We start from the raw sequence: 16,624 nt of genomic DNA, 5'->3' as shown, positions 1-16,624 counted from the left end.
TATTGTCTTCTGTGTGCAATATGATAACAAACTACCCTCTCTAGTAATTTGTGTTGATATGAAGTTAAGTCATTAGCTAAAATGCCTAGTTTATAAGGAAACATACTGTTTCTCTCCTTCGCTAGGAAGGAAATATTGGGGTAGTTTCTTCCAATCTTTCTACAAGGTGGATGGGTTGGAAGAAAAGCTCTCAAGTACATCTTCTTCTTTTATTTTCTCTATGGAGTTCCTATAAGAAGTTTCAGCTTGGTAAATTCTTTTCATCAGCCTAAACCTTGATAAACAGAGTTACCTGATACTTGTGCTGGTGGAAGACTCGGTGAAACAGTCTAGGGTGTATAAAATATGATGCTCTATCGACGAGTTGGATTGGAGTCGGAATGTTTGTCTTGCTTGTCTCAACAATACAACCATTCACCGAATGAGAAGACTGGAGGAAGTTGTGACAAGATATTCAGCTTGATATTGAACTTACAAGTTACAACAACACCAAAATGAGGATCCATTACAAAATATCAAGCTAAGTTTGCCATATGGAGGATGTGATAAATGATGAAAAAACAAACCACAGAGAACAAAAGCTATTGTAAGATAAGTTCTTGACTAAATAAAATAAGAGAGATAATCCATCATTTGTTCTTTTATAAATCCGTAATCCTTGATATCATATATTAGAAGGCATTTGTGGATTAACCTCAACTTTCTGTCACTCCCTCACCCCAAATTAGCCATGATTTACGCAAATTCCTTATAATAGGTTTCCATTTAAATGTTGTCCCTATTTTTAAAAGCAGTTTAAATATAACCTTTAGGAAATTACTCTTCCTGATAACGTTAGATTCAGGGATAAAACTTCATACTGTCCTCTAACGTTTACAATAACTATTAAATTTTAGACTGTATAATGTTTTCTCATAAGGTTTATAATTTGTTCAAAAGGAATTTTTAGACTGTGGTTTAAAAGGTCCATATATTATAAAACAAATAAAAAGAGGATCATTTCTTAAAAAGAAAACTTAAAATAAATATCCGTTCACCAAGAAAAACAGCCGACAAATGTATAATCAGTGTATAATATATGTATATTTGTTAACAATTATAAATATTTCGGTCAACCGACGTACCTCGACTTACCTTTATTAAATAACTGGCCCAAAATGGACGACATATCAAAACAAGTGCACGGTTTCCCCTTCAAATGGTCCGATCTTTAATTTTTGTCCTTCAAAATCGAACTTATTCCCCTAGGGGCATAGGTTCTTTATATATGAAAAGTTGAAGACCATCCAATTTGAAGGCCAAAAATTAAAGACAAGCACAAACTAGGAACAGAAGTGCAAATGACGTATGTCAAAATTGCAGGGGCAATTAGTTGGAATACCCTTCTTTTGGGGCGGTCTTTAATTTGTAATTTTTACTTAGCATAACTTACTATGTTACATATTTATGGAACATAACTATACTTTTTAATAATTAAGTTTAGTAGCTATAATATTATATTTTTACAACTTATAGCTACCCACTTTTCTACCAATTAACTTATCACTCCCCACACTCCTATTTTTTAGCTGCACACTTTCTCTCTCCTCCCCTTTTCCTAAATATACACGTTTCTAACTTCCCATCTCCCTTAATTTCGTGCTTTTCAAATCAGTTTTTGATTTCTTTCACTTCCTTTTTTTACTCTGTATTAACTGCTCATTAATTTCAACCTTTTACCCCCAAAATTCAACTTTATTTCCTAAAATATGTAAGATTCTCTATTATTTTTGCCTTTTAAACGACGAATATATATTTGAACTCATCTGTTGAAATATCGAATTCAAGTTGAGTTCATAATTGAGGTAACAACGTTTTCACTGTAACTTTTTTATTTTATATTTTTTAATTTTTCTAAAATTTTGAAAAATATAGTCAAAATATATGAAAAATATATCTGAAATATAGTCAACAGAAACCAGAATAAGTAATATTGAACATATTAATCAAAATATAATTAAAAAATATAGTCATAATTGAGTTCATAATTGAGGTAACAACGTTTTCACTGCAACTTTTTTTTTTTCTGAAATTTTTCTAAATATAGTCAAAATATATGGAAAATATATCTTAAATATAGTCAACAAAAACCAGAATAAGTAATATTGAACATAATAATCAAAATAAAATTAAAAATATAGCCAAAATATATATGAAAAACAACTAAAAAGTTCAGAAAAATATAAAAAGTAAAAAAGTTGCAATTACACGGTGAAACGTGTAATTCAGTTGATGAAACAAATCAAGCTTTGCATGATTTATGGAACATTAAAAAGAGATTTTTTTAGTTATATTTTGGGAAAAAATATGAAGAGAGTTTTTTAATTCAAATTTTATGTGAATGATTAGATGTTGAATGAGATATGTGATTAGATATGGAAGAGAATAAGATTTGCGTGATTTATGGAACATTAAAAACAAATTTCTGTTTAGTTTGAAAAAGATTTTTTCCCCTTAAATAGAGACATTATTTGCTCAACAGTTCCGTGTATTTAGTCTATATTTTGACTATATTTATGCGACGCGTCCAGGATCTAAATATAGGAAAAATCAGGTACGAATTGTAAATAATGAACTTGTAGTTATATCCTGTTGGAAGCAGCTAAAAGGTAGCTATTTGTGAAAATTTTACAATTCCAAAAGTGGTTAACCCACACAATATATTTAGGGATTTATTGGTGAAAAAGCCCATTGGGCTATTACATATTCTTGAAGAGCCCATCAAAGAAAGTTTCTCAACTTTTCCAATACCCAATTAAACAAACAAACTTTGCTCTTCTTCTCCGCAGCCTCTTCATCACTGAGAACAAATTCCACAAAACTCGCATTTTCTCAGTTCTCACAAATCATCATGTATAGATACGCTTCCTCTCGCCTCACTTCTCTTAAGGTCAGCCCTATTTTTTTTATATAAATAAATGATTGGATCTGATCTTAGATTAGTTTTATCGGAAAATTACCCTCTATGTCTACTGGGAGAAAATATTTACACCTTTTGCCTATAGGTTGAGTTTGTTACCTGATTTAGCCTATGGCTTACATGGTTTAATAATTTATGTTGGACTGTATATTTTTGAAAAATTTCTTTATTATATTGAATTTAATCATGTATGTTAGGTTACAGTTCGTTTCTCTGTTTTTAAATTTAGTAAAAAAATTTGGTTGAGAAATTAGTTATTTGTTCAGTTCTATATATTGACTTTTTACACACACACATATAAATGATTAATGTAAAAATTCTACATAAAAACTGTAGTATAAGTAAAGGTAATTACATTTTTTAGGGCAATGATTTTTCTTGTGCAATTTTTAGGGTTAGATATTGCAATTGATTTTTGGATCTGATCTTAGGTTAGTTTTATCTTTGTTTCGTGGCTATGTAATGTATTATGATTAATTTATTAATTAGCGCGTATTGACTTTAATCATAAATTAGAGCTCATTTCTCTGTTTTTTTAATTTAGTTAATATTTGCCTGAGAAAGTTAGTGGTATGATCAGTTCATTGATTTTATTTATTAATTGGAATCTATTGATTTTAATTATGAATTAGAGTTTGTTGCTCAGTTTTGAGCTTCAGCTGTACTTTGTTGCACACACATATAAATGATTAATGTAATTATTTTTAGGTTAATGATTTTTCTTGTGCGATTGTTAGATTCAGTTATTGCAAGTGATTTTGTATATCATATACTTGTTATTTGTATTGTTGGATATTTGGATCTGATATTAGGTCAGTTTTTATATGTGTTTTGTCGCTATGTAATGTATTTGGATGAATTTGTTAATTGGCATATACTGACTTTAATCATGTATGTCAGGTTAGAGTTCATTTCTCTGTGTTAATTTAGTAAACCAATTGTCTGAGTAAGGTAGTGATTTGATCAGTTATTTGATTTCTGCATTGATCACGGATCCCCAAGTTTGTTTCTTTGGTATTACAGCTGGGAAGATATTGTTGTTGCTCTGGGATGTACAAAATATTTCATTTTTATGGGTGAAATTAGAATTTGGGGGGATTCATGTAGTAACAGAGGGAAATTGAGAAAAAAGACCAAGTTTTTATGCTAATTTCGGCTCCAAGTAGGTTGAATTAGACTGTGAAAAGTTAATTTTCAGAACATGGTTCTGGTTCTATCTAGGGTAGGATTGATTCGAAGCAGATATGGAATGGGTGTTGAAGTGGAAATCACCATCCACATCCAATGTTGAGGTCGGGGGTTCGACTCACCATGGGAGTATAGTTGGAAGGATCATGGTTGGGCATAGGGTAGATGTGGGTTACCATATTTGTTAAGTATTAATTAAGATTGGAGACTTGGAGTAGAATTCATATTTTCTATTTGATTGCATTCTGATGTAAAGGTTTTGTTATCTACTTCATGAAAATATAATCAATAGTTCTGAAAGTATTATGCATTGTAGGCACGTCAAGGCAACAGGGTCTTGACAAGATTGGCAAGTTCAGCTGCTGTTGCAACCAAGCCATCTGGGGGCCTTTTTAGTTGGCTAACTGGTGAAACGTCGAGTTCAGTGACTCCCTTGGACTTCCCCCTCAATGATGTTAAACTCTCACCGCCATTACCTGATTATGTTGAACCTGGAAAGACCCAGATAACAACTCTCGCCAATGGTGTCAAAGTCGCTTCTGAAGCATCAGTGGTATGGTCTATTCTGATATATATTTTTTCATACAATTAAATGCACGCTGAATTACCTTTACTGCAATTTCTATTAATGGTTTTAATTTATTGAGTCCAGAACCCTGCGGCGTCGATTGGCCTATATGTTGATTGTGGCTCTATTTACGAGACACCAGCTTCATATGGAGCAACACACCTCTTGGAACGCATGGCCTTCAAAACCACGTTAAACCGGAGCCACTTGCGTGTTGTACGTGAAATTGAAGCAATTGGTGGTAATGTAACAGCTTCAGCTTCACGAGAGCATATGATCTATACTTATGATGCTTTGAAAACTTATGTACCACAAATGGTGGAGATGCTTGTTGATTCTGTTAGAAATCCTGCATTCCTGGATTGGGAAGTTAACGAACAGGTTTCCCTCTTCTTGGTCATCTTGGTGTTTCCTTGAAGCAGCTATCAAACTGTTTTTCTGAGAATAATATTCGCCTTTGCAGCTTGAGAAAGTTAAAGCTGAGATTAGTGAGTACTCCAAAAACCCTCAACACTTGCTGTTGGAGGCAGTTCACTCTGCCGGTTATGCTGGTCCATATGGGAATTCTCTGATGGCCACAGAAGCTACAATAAACAGGTTGAACAGCACGGTGCTGGAGGAGTTTGTAGCTGTGAGTGTCAAAACCCTGATCTCCTTCCACTGGTCATCGTATATCAACTTTTTACTGCTTACTTTTACGGAGGTACTTTTGTTTTTAAACTGGTTTTCCTTCTTACAGGAGAATTATACTGCTCCTCGGATGGTTCTTGCTGCATCTGGTGTTGACCATGAAGAATTCTTAAAAGTTGCAGAACCTCTTCTGTCTGATTTACCAAAGGTGACCATCACTGAGGAGCCGAAACCTGTGTATGTGGGAGGAGATTACCGCCGTCAAGCTGATGCGGAGGTGTGTCTCTGAAATGTCTCTCTTTTTTTATTTTTAAATCTTAGCACCCCCCCCCCAAAAAAAAAAACCCTCTCTCTCTTTACGTGTGTTGCGTTCCGTGTCTAACATGTTTGTATGTCTCCTCTTTAACCAGATGACTCATTTTGCCCTTGCCTTTGAAGTTCCCGGTGGTTGGATGTCCGAAAAGGAAGCAATGACTTTAACAGTTCTTCAGGTACTTAGGTTTCAATTAAGTTGTTCAACTGTTTAGACTGCGCTTCCTGATCAGGTGCATTTGGATGTTCAGAAAATCACAGAACAGCTTGTGATCTGCTTCCTGGAAAATGTTAAAAAGCAAATAGTAATATAAATGAATTAACGAAGGAGAAGGAAAAGCGTATCTGTATTGTGGCCATAGAAGGGATTACTAAAGTTAGCTTTTTCATCATTTAAATTTTGACTGTAAGGAGAGGGGCTTTTCCAAAAGGTTAAAAAATTTGACGTATATAGATATAGTATGTGTGCGGGGTGTGGGTATACCACTTACAAGAAAGAACCCCAAGTCAATAAAGTAGTTAACTTAACACTAGTAACAAGTTCGTCAGCCCTTCCTCCGATGCCTCCCATTCATTCTTCTTCATTTCATCATTTTGTTGTGTTGTTCTGTTCACAGGTCCCAAGCCCTTCTTAGAAAGCCCTGTTCCCTCTCCTTAAATTAAGAAAAAAAGTACTTCTTATGGTCCTGCTTCAACCACCCTTCCTTCTCTGCCTTTTTCTTAAAAAACTTAAGCTACTTAAACTTATGCTGGCGATCTTGAAGGGGTATATCTGGACCTGGAGCTACTCGTCTTGATCGTTATTATATTAGGATACGAGGAGAGGGAAAGAAGGTCTCCATTGAGTTTTTTGGCCTCTTTTAAGCTTAGATCTTGTCAAGTCATTACCCATTTGTAAAACTCCATTAGCCCAACATTTCAACAAACTTCTAGGGAACATATGAATATGCGTCACCAATCTGAAAAAGACAGATGTTAATAATTAAGAAGATAATCTGAAAAGAGAGATGAATGTGCATATGTTAGTCTCTACTTGGATGAAAATTACTTCGTATTGCACATTTAATCAGGAACTTTGGGACTTAATTAGTTAAGATGTATCATGAATTAGAAAATTAGAAATTCTTGTTGCTTTGATAGTTTTGAACATTCATCTGATTTTATAGTTTGGTTTTCCTTGTTTGTCTCTGGTGGGACGTGGTTTTGGAATGTAATTATCTATTTTGAGGATTTAACAGATGCTTATGGGAGGAGGTGGATCTTTCTCAGCTGGCGGTCCTGGAAAAGGGATGTACTCAAGATTATGTAAGCTTTTCTCATACTTTTAACTTTTCTTGTATAATTCAAAGTTATTTCAGAAATGATAGCCCCAAAGAGGTTCTTCAGAATTTGAAATGCGTATTATTCAGGTTTTAGCTTTCCAAAGTTCGCTCTGCCCAGATAAAGGAGCTCCTTAACGCTCCAGATTGATTTCTCGATGCTCTCAAATGCCCATCAATTTCTTTCTGTTCCTATCGGACGGCAAGAGAGAGTAGATTCACTTCGTAGCTTTCTTTCTACATTGTTTAAAGACAATCACATTGAAGTTAACATGCTGCTGTATTCCTTTAGTGGATTCTATGGAACTAATAAATGTAAACTCTGTCCAAAGACAACCCCATAAGCTTTGTGCAATCATAATGTTCACCTCATCTTTAACTTTTGTAGGCAGACAATTGACGACTTGCATTTTGACACTGCTGATTTCATCATAACTCTTTTATTGGGATCATTCAGAGCCTTTCAATTCCAATACAATCTTCAGCTTCATATTGAACTTTTTGTACGAGACAGACATTCCTGGCTACCTTTCCCTGGTGCAATCATGATTTAGTGATGATCCCGTTCTCCTGATTTCCATCCCTTTTTCCTCTTAAATTCAGTTTCTGGTGGCATCATATCTCTTGTTTATCTCTACTGTGTTTGCCCATCTTGAAAATTTTCAGAAAGATGGATTGGGACTCCATTGTCTTCTTCTTATGGAGTCTTGTCAACATAGTCTGCGCTGTTTCACATAGACAGGCGTGCTTACCATTTACTTAAAACACAAAAGAAACATATCCATTTGGCACTCACAAATTGGTAAGCTAAGTGCAATTGTCTGGTGATATTTCGATAATCAGATGGATATGTGCTGGGTTATTAGTCTGCGCAAATTTAGAATTTGTATATTTTACTCGTTTAGTTATGGAGTTATGATTTTCTCCTAGTTCTTCCATTCACACACTTACATGATTTTCTTCCACAATGATGAGCAGATCTTCGTGTCTTAAATCAGTACCCGCAGATGCACGCATTCTCTGCATTCAGCAGCATTTATAATAACACCGGATTATTTGGAATTCAAGCAACTACGGTAAACACCTCTGATGCTTTCATTATCACTTATCTATCCCCGTCCTTATTTCTAGCAAAGATACAATGCTATCACTGTTTTCATACTAAATGTTTGTATCTGGTAATTTGAGTTTGTTTTTCTCTCTTACGCATCATTTTTCATTCAGACTTTTTTGCTTCCCCCCCTCCCCCCCCCCATAAACCCTTATCTTGCAGGATAGGTTAGTATATATCATTTGAATTATCTTTTCATTATGGGTGGCGTGGTGTTTTAGTTTCCAGATCTTATTGACTTTAACTAAAATCTATGCCAAGTACATATCTCTATGTTGCTAGGTGCTGTCTCCTTACCTTGCCGTCTGATACATATCTCTTGTCTGAGTACGTTAGTCTTCTCCTTCCCCCATAATCGATGTCTCATTCTGAATATTAAGACGTTCCATTAAGATCTGAAGACTACATAATTTAGAATGTTTTCTCAACATCTGAATGTATAAAATTTGTCTTTATTTACTGTTAAGAGTCCCACATCGGATATGTGATGGGTCTCCTTATATTTCCTCCATTGTGGGCAAATGATTGAAACCTTGTCGCTCTATTTCTTTTGTTATTTATGTGGGTGACTTACCATTGCATATGCCAGCAGAGTTCCATCTGAGAAGCACTTTTCGATTCATTGCATGTTACTTCTCAAAGAAATAGTGACTTCTTGAACTGCAAAGCTTAGTCTCTCTCTCTTTGGGTGTTTGTGTTGTCAGACCTCTGATTTTGGGCCTCAAGCTGTTGATGTGGCAGTTAAAGAGCTTATTGCAGTAGCAAATCCTGGTGAAGGTTTGACATATAATTCTGAACTCCTACTTTGCTTTTCCTGAATTTATGTTTTGTACCTAATTTTGTTACTTCCCTAGAGGAAGGATTGTACTTCTTTCAAGTGTCCATCGATATGCCAATACAATTTTCCACCTCCGTTATCCTGTTACTGATTGTTATTTTGTGGCCTTTGTCTCTACTCGTTTCACACAGTTGACCAGGTACAGCTAGACCGTGCTAAACAGTCAACAAGATCTGCCATTCTGATGAACTTGGAATCTCGGGTATGTAATATTAACTCAACTGCTATGTAGCATTGGCTTGGATTTGCAGGAGGATGTATTGTAGTAATATATGTGCTTACTGCTGATTGTAGATGGTTGCATCAGAAGATATTGGCAGACAACTTTTGACATATGGAGAGAGGTATACACTTGGTTTCTAATGTTTACCTATCTGACTTAATTATTTTAAAAAAAATTCTGCTTTGAGTCGACATTATTTATTTGAATTCTTCTGCAGATTGCCAATATGACATTTGTTGAATCTGAGAAACTGTTGCCACCTAATAAATAGACTAGGTGCCGCCTAATAAATAGATTAGGTGGTTCATTTTGACCTTCCATTGAATAAAGCTAATCACGAAATTTCCTTTTCCCATTATATCCCATTCAAGAAAATCTGGGAACAGGCTTTGTCCCCTCTGTTTTAAAAATTGTCATTACATACATAGACCCATTTTGCCTCGGAGATTGTATTCGACCCTAGGAGATCAAACTGATTACTAGATTTTATTTTTATTTGCTACAAGGTTGGAGATTGGGCCTGTGCTTCAACCAATATAAAATTTAATGAGCTCTTCCTCTGTAAAATGAAAAAAATAACGAAGAAGACCAGTCAGTGTTATTAAAAGCCATCACCCCCACACCATGTATGGTCATTGTGCCTCTCATACCAAATTGGTTAGCGAAATTGACGAGAGTTAGTGCTCAAGTTTTTCAATATTTATTGTTTTTGGGTCCTCAGGAAACCAGTGGAGCATTTCTTGAAAGCCATTGATGCAGTTTCAGCAAAAGATATTGCTTCCGTTGTGCAGAAGCTTATTTCCTCTCCTCTGACCATGGCATCCTATGGAGATGGTAAATCCTTCTTTATAATTATTTGTTTCTCTTGACCGAGATTGTGAATTCTTCTTTGTAATTATGTCTTTCTCTTGACTTCCTGTGGCTTTGCTCATTTGACTTCAAAATCGCAGTTATTGCCCTCCCATCATACGATGCAGTCAGCAGCAGGTTCCGTTCCAAATAAAACAGTTTCTACTACAAAGTATGAGGGAGCTTTCATGCTCTCATTTTGTAGGTTTTAGAAAATCTTTACGCGTGGCTGTAATTTGTGGAAAATAAGGGGTCCTAAATCAGCTCTGTCAAAGCTTTGATAAGCAAGCATCTGGGCACATGATTTTTGTTTGTAATTCATTCATCTTTCTTCGATATTTGATGACATAATATCATTGACATACTGCTGCATGATTGAAAATATTAACAAGGATTTGCAGCTGAAGTCATCAGATTTCACTAGTTAGCAATTTTGAGAAATCCTCTTGACCCAAAATTGGAAGAAATACTACATTCAGGTTGTTGCTTTCAAGTGTCATTACTTTCATCTTTACTGCGAGATTGTGAATAAAATGAAATTTATACCAAAGTTGATGGATATTAATTTGCCTTTGAAGTTGGTATAATCAAATAGCAACTTTTGTTTGTATTTGATATCAAACTCTTCTAAAAAGCAAGCATTAGCCAGAAGATTAGTTGAAGATCTTATTTACACTAATTATTTCTCTGGAGAATGTGGTGATAGGCAATAAAGAAGTAGCAAGCATTAAATGTTTGACTTAATACTCCCTTTGTTCCATAATAATTAATAAGTGATTATTTTATCTCATGCACATCTCTAAAGAAATTACTCACTTCTAGAAAATTAAAAATTAAGAATGTTTTTATTAATTTATTCCTAATTAAATTGTGTTTACATAATTAAATGCCTAGAAAAAAAAAAGATAACTAATGAATCTTGATTATTTAAATAAGGACAATTTTGAAAGAATCTGCCTCAAGTATTCTTGAAATTATAAATCTATCTCTTATTTTTGAAAAAATTATAAAGCTTAAAAAATCACTTATTATGAAAGATAAGGGATATATGGTTGCACCTGTTTGGCTGTTTCACCTTGTCTGATTTTTTAAAATATAGAATTATAAATTATCGTATATAAAAGTTTATCTATTAAAGCACTCTCTTAAAAGGTCACATCACGAGCATATCTTCTGTAGGATTATTACAATGATTGAAGTTATGGCACTCCATATTTAAGGTAAGATAAGATAAGATATGAAAAGTCTGTGTCGGCTGTATGTCCATAAACTATAAAGTTATACTCCATTATTCAATCGAACTTCCTTTACTTAATGTAGAAGTACACCCCTGATAACATTTCCACATCCAGCAGTCTGGCATCACATCATAAAAATAATAGTTATGTAAATATTATTGGTGACATGGACAGGTCAACTGAGATCATATTGTTATAAAGATGCTCCGTTTGTTTCGGTTTATGCAACACTTTCGTTTTTTTGTAAGTTCAAAAGAGATGACAAAAAAGAATAACACACTTCTAAGTTTAAAAACAACTAGCTTTACACTTCTCATTTAAACTCTTAATAAGGAGCTTTTATAAGCACGCCATTGTTATAGCATATTTAAAAGCTACAAGTTTCAGAACTTTTGTAGCTTCAAATGCTATAACATAATGTTTAAAAGCATAAGTTGCAAAAGCTTCATTTCTTTCTCAAACTCCAATTCAAACTAATGTCGAGTAATTTGGAAAGGACGGAGTAGTAATTAACAAATATTTACAGATGAAACCAAAAGTCATACCCTCTGCACATGTTTATACAATATTGAGGGACTCTTCAACCGTTTTTTTTTCCCTCTATTCATAATCCCTTGATGTTAAACTATTAAAGCACAGATTCAAAGATATAAAACTCATCTGAACTTATTTAAGCAGTGCCTCTTCAGTCTTCTGTACAAGGAAGCCCTGTCGATGAGTGTGCAATTAGCAGGCACGTGCCTCGGTCAGTTGCCGGGTAACAGGTCCACAACCACCTGATACTTTCAGTGACGCAAAGAGGCAGGATAATCGAGCTATCATTGGCTGTGTTCTTGCCATTCGGGGCACTAGGGCCAGCTCCTTACCGCGACGATCATCAGAAGAACAATGATACCCTTCAAGATCTGCTTTAGTGATCAACACAGCATCACTCGAGAGTGGAGAAGATGCCCCTCGCTGTTGCTTGAATTCTTGAACAGCCTGTTTAACATAGATATGTTAACTCACAGATAAACTTCCTATGTTGCAAAATGGAGCAGCAATTTTAACTCAAACATTCTTGTTTACCTTCCATTGAGAAGGAGCCAACAAAACTCTAGGTCTTCTGGAGCGGACAAATTCCAGCGCAGCAGTAGGAGTCATGTGCTTATATTCGACCTAAATTAGTGAAAGAATCACAACTCTTTACTCAATCTAAAGTTGGCTAAAAGTTTTGAACGTAAAGATTAACTGCCCGACAAACATTATCCACACAGAAAAATGGCTTTATATTATGTTAAAGCAGCTACCAAATAGCAAAGCACAACGGTTGTGCTCCTTCCCCTTCCGGCTTTGCAATGCACATAAGTAGTCCGGCCACTGCATGCATTCCCTGGCAATGGAGAAGCATACAAGGAAGTGATGGAAGGCCGCGATATAACACAGAAGACATATAAACGATAATTACTCACTGTGAATAAAATCTACTGCTCGATTTATATCCACGAAAGAGGGTGCAAATAGATAATCTCTAGTTGGAATGACGAGATGATCTATCCCATGGGCCTGAAATCACACAGTAAAAGAAACGTGAATACACTTGCAGAAGTAAAGTATTCATAATGAACTCTTTAGACCTTTTTTCCCACAAAGTAAGTCATCTACGTGCTTCAACTGAGAACCCGTTTCGATGTTGCATTAGCAATGAATATCAATTTAAAAAGAAAAAGCAAGAATTGTGAAGATATCAATGAAATTCTCAAAGGCGACATCCTCCGGAATAGACTAGTTCTGAGAAGGGGGGAAGAGAAAAAGCTTTCCAGCCTCTTTATAACAAAGGAAGAAGGCGGTGGAAGCCTAATCCACCTCGGGCAGAGGAATACTGGGATACCAAATAGTAGAGAAATGCTTATTTACTGATTGATATTGAATGAGATCAAAATTAAGAAGCCTCGGGATACAGCAGTGCTTGGGGCTTATAACAGAAATACTTGCTACCCTACCAATAGAGGACATGTCAACGTATTACTGTGGATGTACTGAGCAACACTCTGAAGATTTATCGTGGGAAATACTTACTACCCTACCAATAGAGGACATGTCAAGGTATTACTGTGGATGTCCTGAGCAACACTCGGAAGATTTATCGTGTTATTGGGAACAAATACTACTATTCTATTTTTTAAATAACACATAATTACTAATCTCAAAATTGGGACTAAAAACAAAATCTAATAACTTGCAACTTGCACACTCCAACTAACAAACTATAACAGAGATCTATAGTAATTCATAGCTGAGCTATGGAAGAATCAGACATCATAGTCTTGAAAGCTTCCCCAGAAGAAACAGCCTAAATGACTGTGTACCACTCGTATAGTGACTGTAGGAAGAACAACTTAAGCGTCAGTATACCACTCGTACCATGACAAGTCATTTATAAAAGCACCTGATTACAATTCTTTTATCAATCAGAATGGATGATAATCTATTTAGATATCACTCACATGGTACAACGACGATGGTACCAAAGTTTCATAATGTTCATTTAGTGTTATTACACCACCAACGCCGAGCTGCTTCAACCGCGGGACATCTGATGGAAATGGAACTGCTCCAAGGAGGAGAAACTGCATAAATGAAAAGCAAAGTCACAAACGCATAGACCTTAAAATATTAAGTTTAATGGAGTATGAACGAGAAGTAACTGTTTCTTTTCCTCTCTTTAGATTGGGAGGGGTTGGGGAGGGGAGCAGGGGGTTTAAAAAATAGGAACAGACCACTGAGCATGACTTGCCAAATCATTGCATCAACACACTCATCTCTATACGAAAGCATATAATATATTGAACATTACTACAGTAGACCAATAAAATTCACTCTTTCCCCTGCATTTCCATAGATGAAAACTGTCAAAATCGACTAGTTAAACCATTATCCAGCAGGCATCCATCTGCAAAGACAAGCACCTAACAACTCCACAATGGATACGAGGATGAGAACATATGAAATTGCCAAAGCTCTCTGCATAGTCAAATGGAAAAATTACAAAGATAGTTACCAATACCATCCACATATATTACTCCCTCTGTCCTCCACCCCCCAACCCCCCCAAAAAAGGTACTTCTTTGCAAGTCGACCAGTCTTTTTTTATTTTTGTGATTACCATGCTGTCCGGTCCAGCTAGCGCGCACCTAGACTAATTCCACATAATACCTGCTACCTCCCACCAGCGCGCACCTCAAGTCAACCAGTCTTTTACAATGGTTTTCTCAAACATTTTTAAGTATCTTTACAAAACACTCTGTACATAATTTCTTAATATGCAATTTTACTTCGAAAAAACAAGAGATCACAGTATATTAACTATGTTGACCTTTGTAAATCCAGATAGTCATTCTTTTTTGGAGACTAAAGAATTATACCTGATCAATTTGATCCCACCATCTGAACTCCGATTGAATTTTGTTGCGGAAAACATTATACAAAAGGGTCGGGTAAAACAGGATCCGAGCCCCGGCTCCAACCAAAGCTCTCTTAGCATCAACCCCAACGACAACCCGTCTTTCAGTATTCACACACTTTCCATCACTTTCTATCCACGAATCATCCAATTCCACTATCTTCATTTCCACTAAAACTGATCAAAGCTAAAGATTGAACCTTAAATCGATCAAAACGAAAACTTGGGGTTCTACAATAAACACTGAACTATACAAAAAACATACACAATCAATCAAAATCTAAAGATTGATCCTAATCCACTAAACTGATCAATCAAAGCTAAACATTAAAACCTCTATTGATCAAAATGGAAACTTGGGGGGGTTCTAAACAAACACTGAACAGTAAAAAAATCATATAAATCTATTGCATGTTAGATGAACAACACCATCATCTTCATTTCCAAAACTAGCCAAACTGATCACAGCTAAAAGATTGAACCCTAAATTGATCAAAATGAAAACTTGGGGGGGTCTAAAATGAACATCGAACTGTACAAAAATCATAGAAGATCTTCATTTGCATAATTCCTAATCAAAGGAACTGATCACAGCTAAAAGATCAAACCCTAAAATTAATAAAAATGAAAACTTTGGGGGTCTAAAATGAACATCGAACTGTACAAAGATCATACACGATCTTCATTTTCCAAGATTCTTACTTAACTGAACTGATTGAAGCAACCCTAAAATTGAAAATTTTTGGGGACTAGAAATTGATCAAAACGAAAACTTTGGGGGTCTAAAATGAACATTGAACTGTACAAAAATCATAAGCGATCTTCATTTTTCAAGATTTTTACTAGATTGAAACCCTAAAAAATTTTAATTTTTTTTTTGGGGGGGGAGTTGAAATTGTTAACAAGTTTGGGTGAAAATTAGATTGATTGAGAGAGAAAAAGCATGAGATTGTGTAGAAATGGAAAGTTTGTGGGGGTAATTTGGTGATTATTGGAAGAAATTTGGGGAGTTTTTGAAGATTGAGTTGAGAGGAATTCAATTTGATAGTGTTTTGAGAAAATGGATCAAAAGAAAAAGTTAGTCAAAAGATGGTAAAATAATGAGCAATGAATGTTATAAATTTAGGCATGGAATTAAGGATATTTACAGAAATGTCAGAGTTAGGAATTGCCACGTGAGTTGCAGGTGATTAGAAAAAACGCAGCCGGTACATTAAGCTCCCGTCATATATAAGGTCTGGAGAGACCGGATCAGGGTCTATTGTGTACATTGAGAAAAGTATTCCTCCTTCAATTTACATGAAGTTTGTTTGACTGAGCACGGAATTTTTTTAAAAAAATACGTTTGAAATTTATAATTCAAAATAAGTTATAATTTTTTTTTTATGCCTATAGCTTATTTTATTAAGAGCAAGTTGAGAATTTGAACAAATTATTAGTATATATAGAATGATATCATTCTTTTTTAAACTAACACACAAAAAAAAAAAAAAAAAAGAAGGAGGAAGAAGAAGAGCGTGTCACGTGAACTTGGATTGAAGAAGTATATGTTTGGTATTAATAAAAATAAATGTGTGATATTTGAAAAAAGAGAAAAGGTCCAGATTTGCACTGCTAGTTTTCGGGTCTAATTTTAAAAAGTCAATTCAAACACCCTCTCATTTAGGAGTGTTCATGGTTTGGTTTGGGTCGGTTATTAATTAAAATCATAACCAAACCAATTTAGTCGGTTTTTAAATGTCTAAAACCATAACCAAACAAAATAAAATAATAACCACCGGTTTGGTTATTGTCGGTTTGGTTCGATTTTTCGTTTTATGACTAGCAGCCATGAGACTTATCTGTAAAATATTAAAAAGTTGAAAAAGACATGTTTTTTTTTTATTCAAACCAGTGTTTTAAAAGGCGTTTTCAGGGCGAGCCCTGGGGCGGGGCGAACCAAAAATG

At 35.0% G+C, this 16,624-nt stretch overlaps 2 protein-coding genes across 2 annotated transcripts; one reads left to right on the top strand and one right to left on the bottom strand.

Annotated features, from left to right (window-relative positions):
- The first annotated feature begins 2,766 nt into the window (after positions 1 to 2,766).
- Positions 2,767 to 10,490, top strand: LOC132636847 (mitochondrial-processing peptidase subunit alpha). Its single transcript, XM_060353889.1, has 13 exons — positions 2,767 to 2,929; positions 4,464 to 4,700; positions 4,800 to 5,096; positions 5,179 to 5,346; positions 5,455 to 5,622; positions 5,756 to 5,836; positions 6,896 to 6,962; positions 7,955 to 8,052; positions 8,792 to 8,864; positions 9,057 to 9,127; positions 9,220 to 9,269; positions 9,870 to 9,982; positions 10,099 to 10,490. Exons 1-13 carry the CDS (start codon positions 2,891 to 2,893, stop codon positions 10,149 to 10,151), a joined length of 1,515 nt encoding a protein of 504 aa, XP_060209872.1. The 5' UTR covers positions 2,767 to 2,890; the 3' UTR covers positions 10,152 to 10,490.
- A 1,179-nt stretch (positions 10,491 to 11,669) lies between these two features.
- On the bottom strand, positions 11,670 to 15,755 carry LOC132636846 (phosphatidylglycerophosphate phosphatase PTPMT2-like). The gene is made up of 6 exons (XM_060353888.1): positions 14,640 to 15,755; positions 13,722 to 13,844; positions 12,687 to 12,780; positions 12,525 to 12,607; positions 12,304 to 12,393; positions 11,670 to 12,216 (listed from the first exon to the last, which is right to left on the bottom strand). Exons 1-6 carry the CDS (start codon positions 14,841 to 14,843, stop codon positions 11,962 to 11,964), a joined length of 849 nt encoding a protein of 282 aa, XP_060209871.1. The 5' UTR covers positions 14,844 to 15,755; the 3' UTR covers positions 11,670 to 11,961.
- Positions 15,756 to 16,624: the final 869 nt, after the last annotated feature.

Source organism: Lycium barbarum, chromosome 4 (genome assembly GCF_019175385.1).
Source record: "Lycium barbarum isolate Lr01 chromosome 4, ASM1917538v2, whole genome shotgun sequence".
In the NCBI taxonomy this organism is placed as follows: Eukaryota; Viridiplantae; Streptophyta; class Magnoliopsida; order Solanales; family Solanaceae; genus Lycium; species Lycium barbarum.
This window is presented reverse-complemented; position numbering and strand designations above follow the sequence as displayed.

Bases quoted from the DNA above. Each gene is read 5' to 3' on its own strand.
- LOC132636847 (XM_060353889.1), top strand. From the start codon at position 2,891: ATGTATAGATACGCTTCCTCTCGCCTCACTTCTCTTAAG. The intron at 4,701-4,799 runs GTATGGTCTATT...TATTGAGTCCAG, and splicing joins TCGCTTCTGAAGCATCAGTG to AACCCTGCGGCGTCGATTGG. The intron at 9,983-10,098 runs GTAAATCCTTCT...TCAAAATCGCAG, and splicing joins CATGGCATCCTATGGAGATG to TTATTGCCCTCCCATCATAC.
- LOC132636846 (XM_060353888.1), bottom strand. From the start codon at position 14,843: ATGAAGATAGTGGAATTGGATGATTCGTGGATAGAAAGTGATGGAAAG. The intron at 12,394-12,524 runs GTAGCTGCTTTA...TCACTAATTTAG, and splicing joins CCGTTGTGCTTTGCTATTTG to GTCGAATATAAGCACATGAC. The intron at 12,217-12,303 runs GTAAACAAGAAT...TATGTTAAACAG, and splicing joins TGGCTCCTTCTCAATGGAAG to GCTGTTCAAGAATTCAAGCA.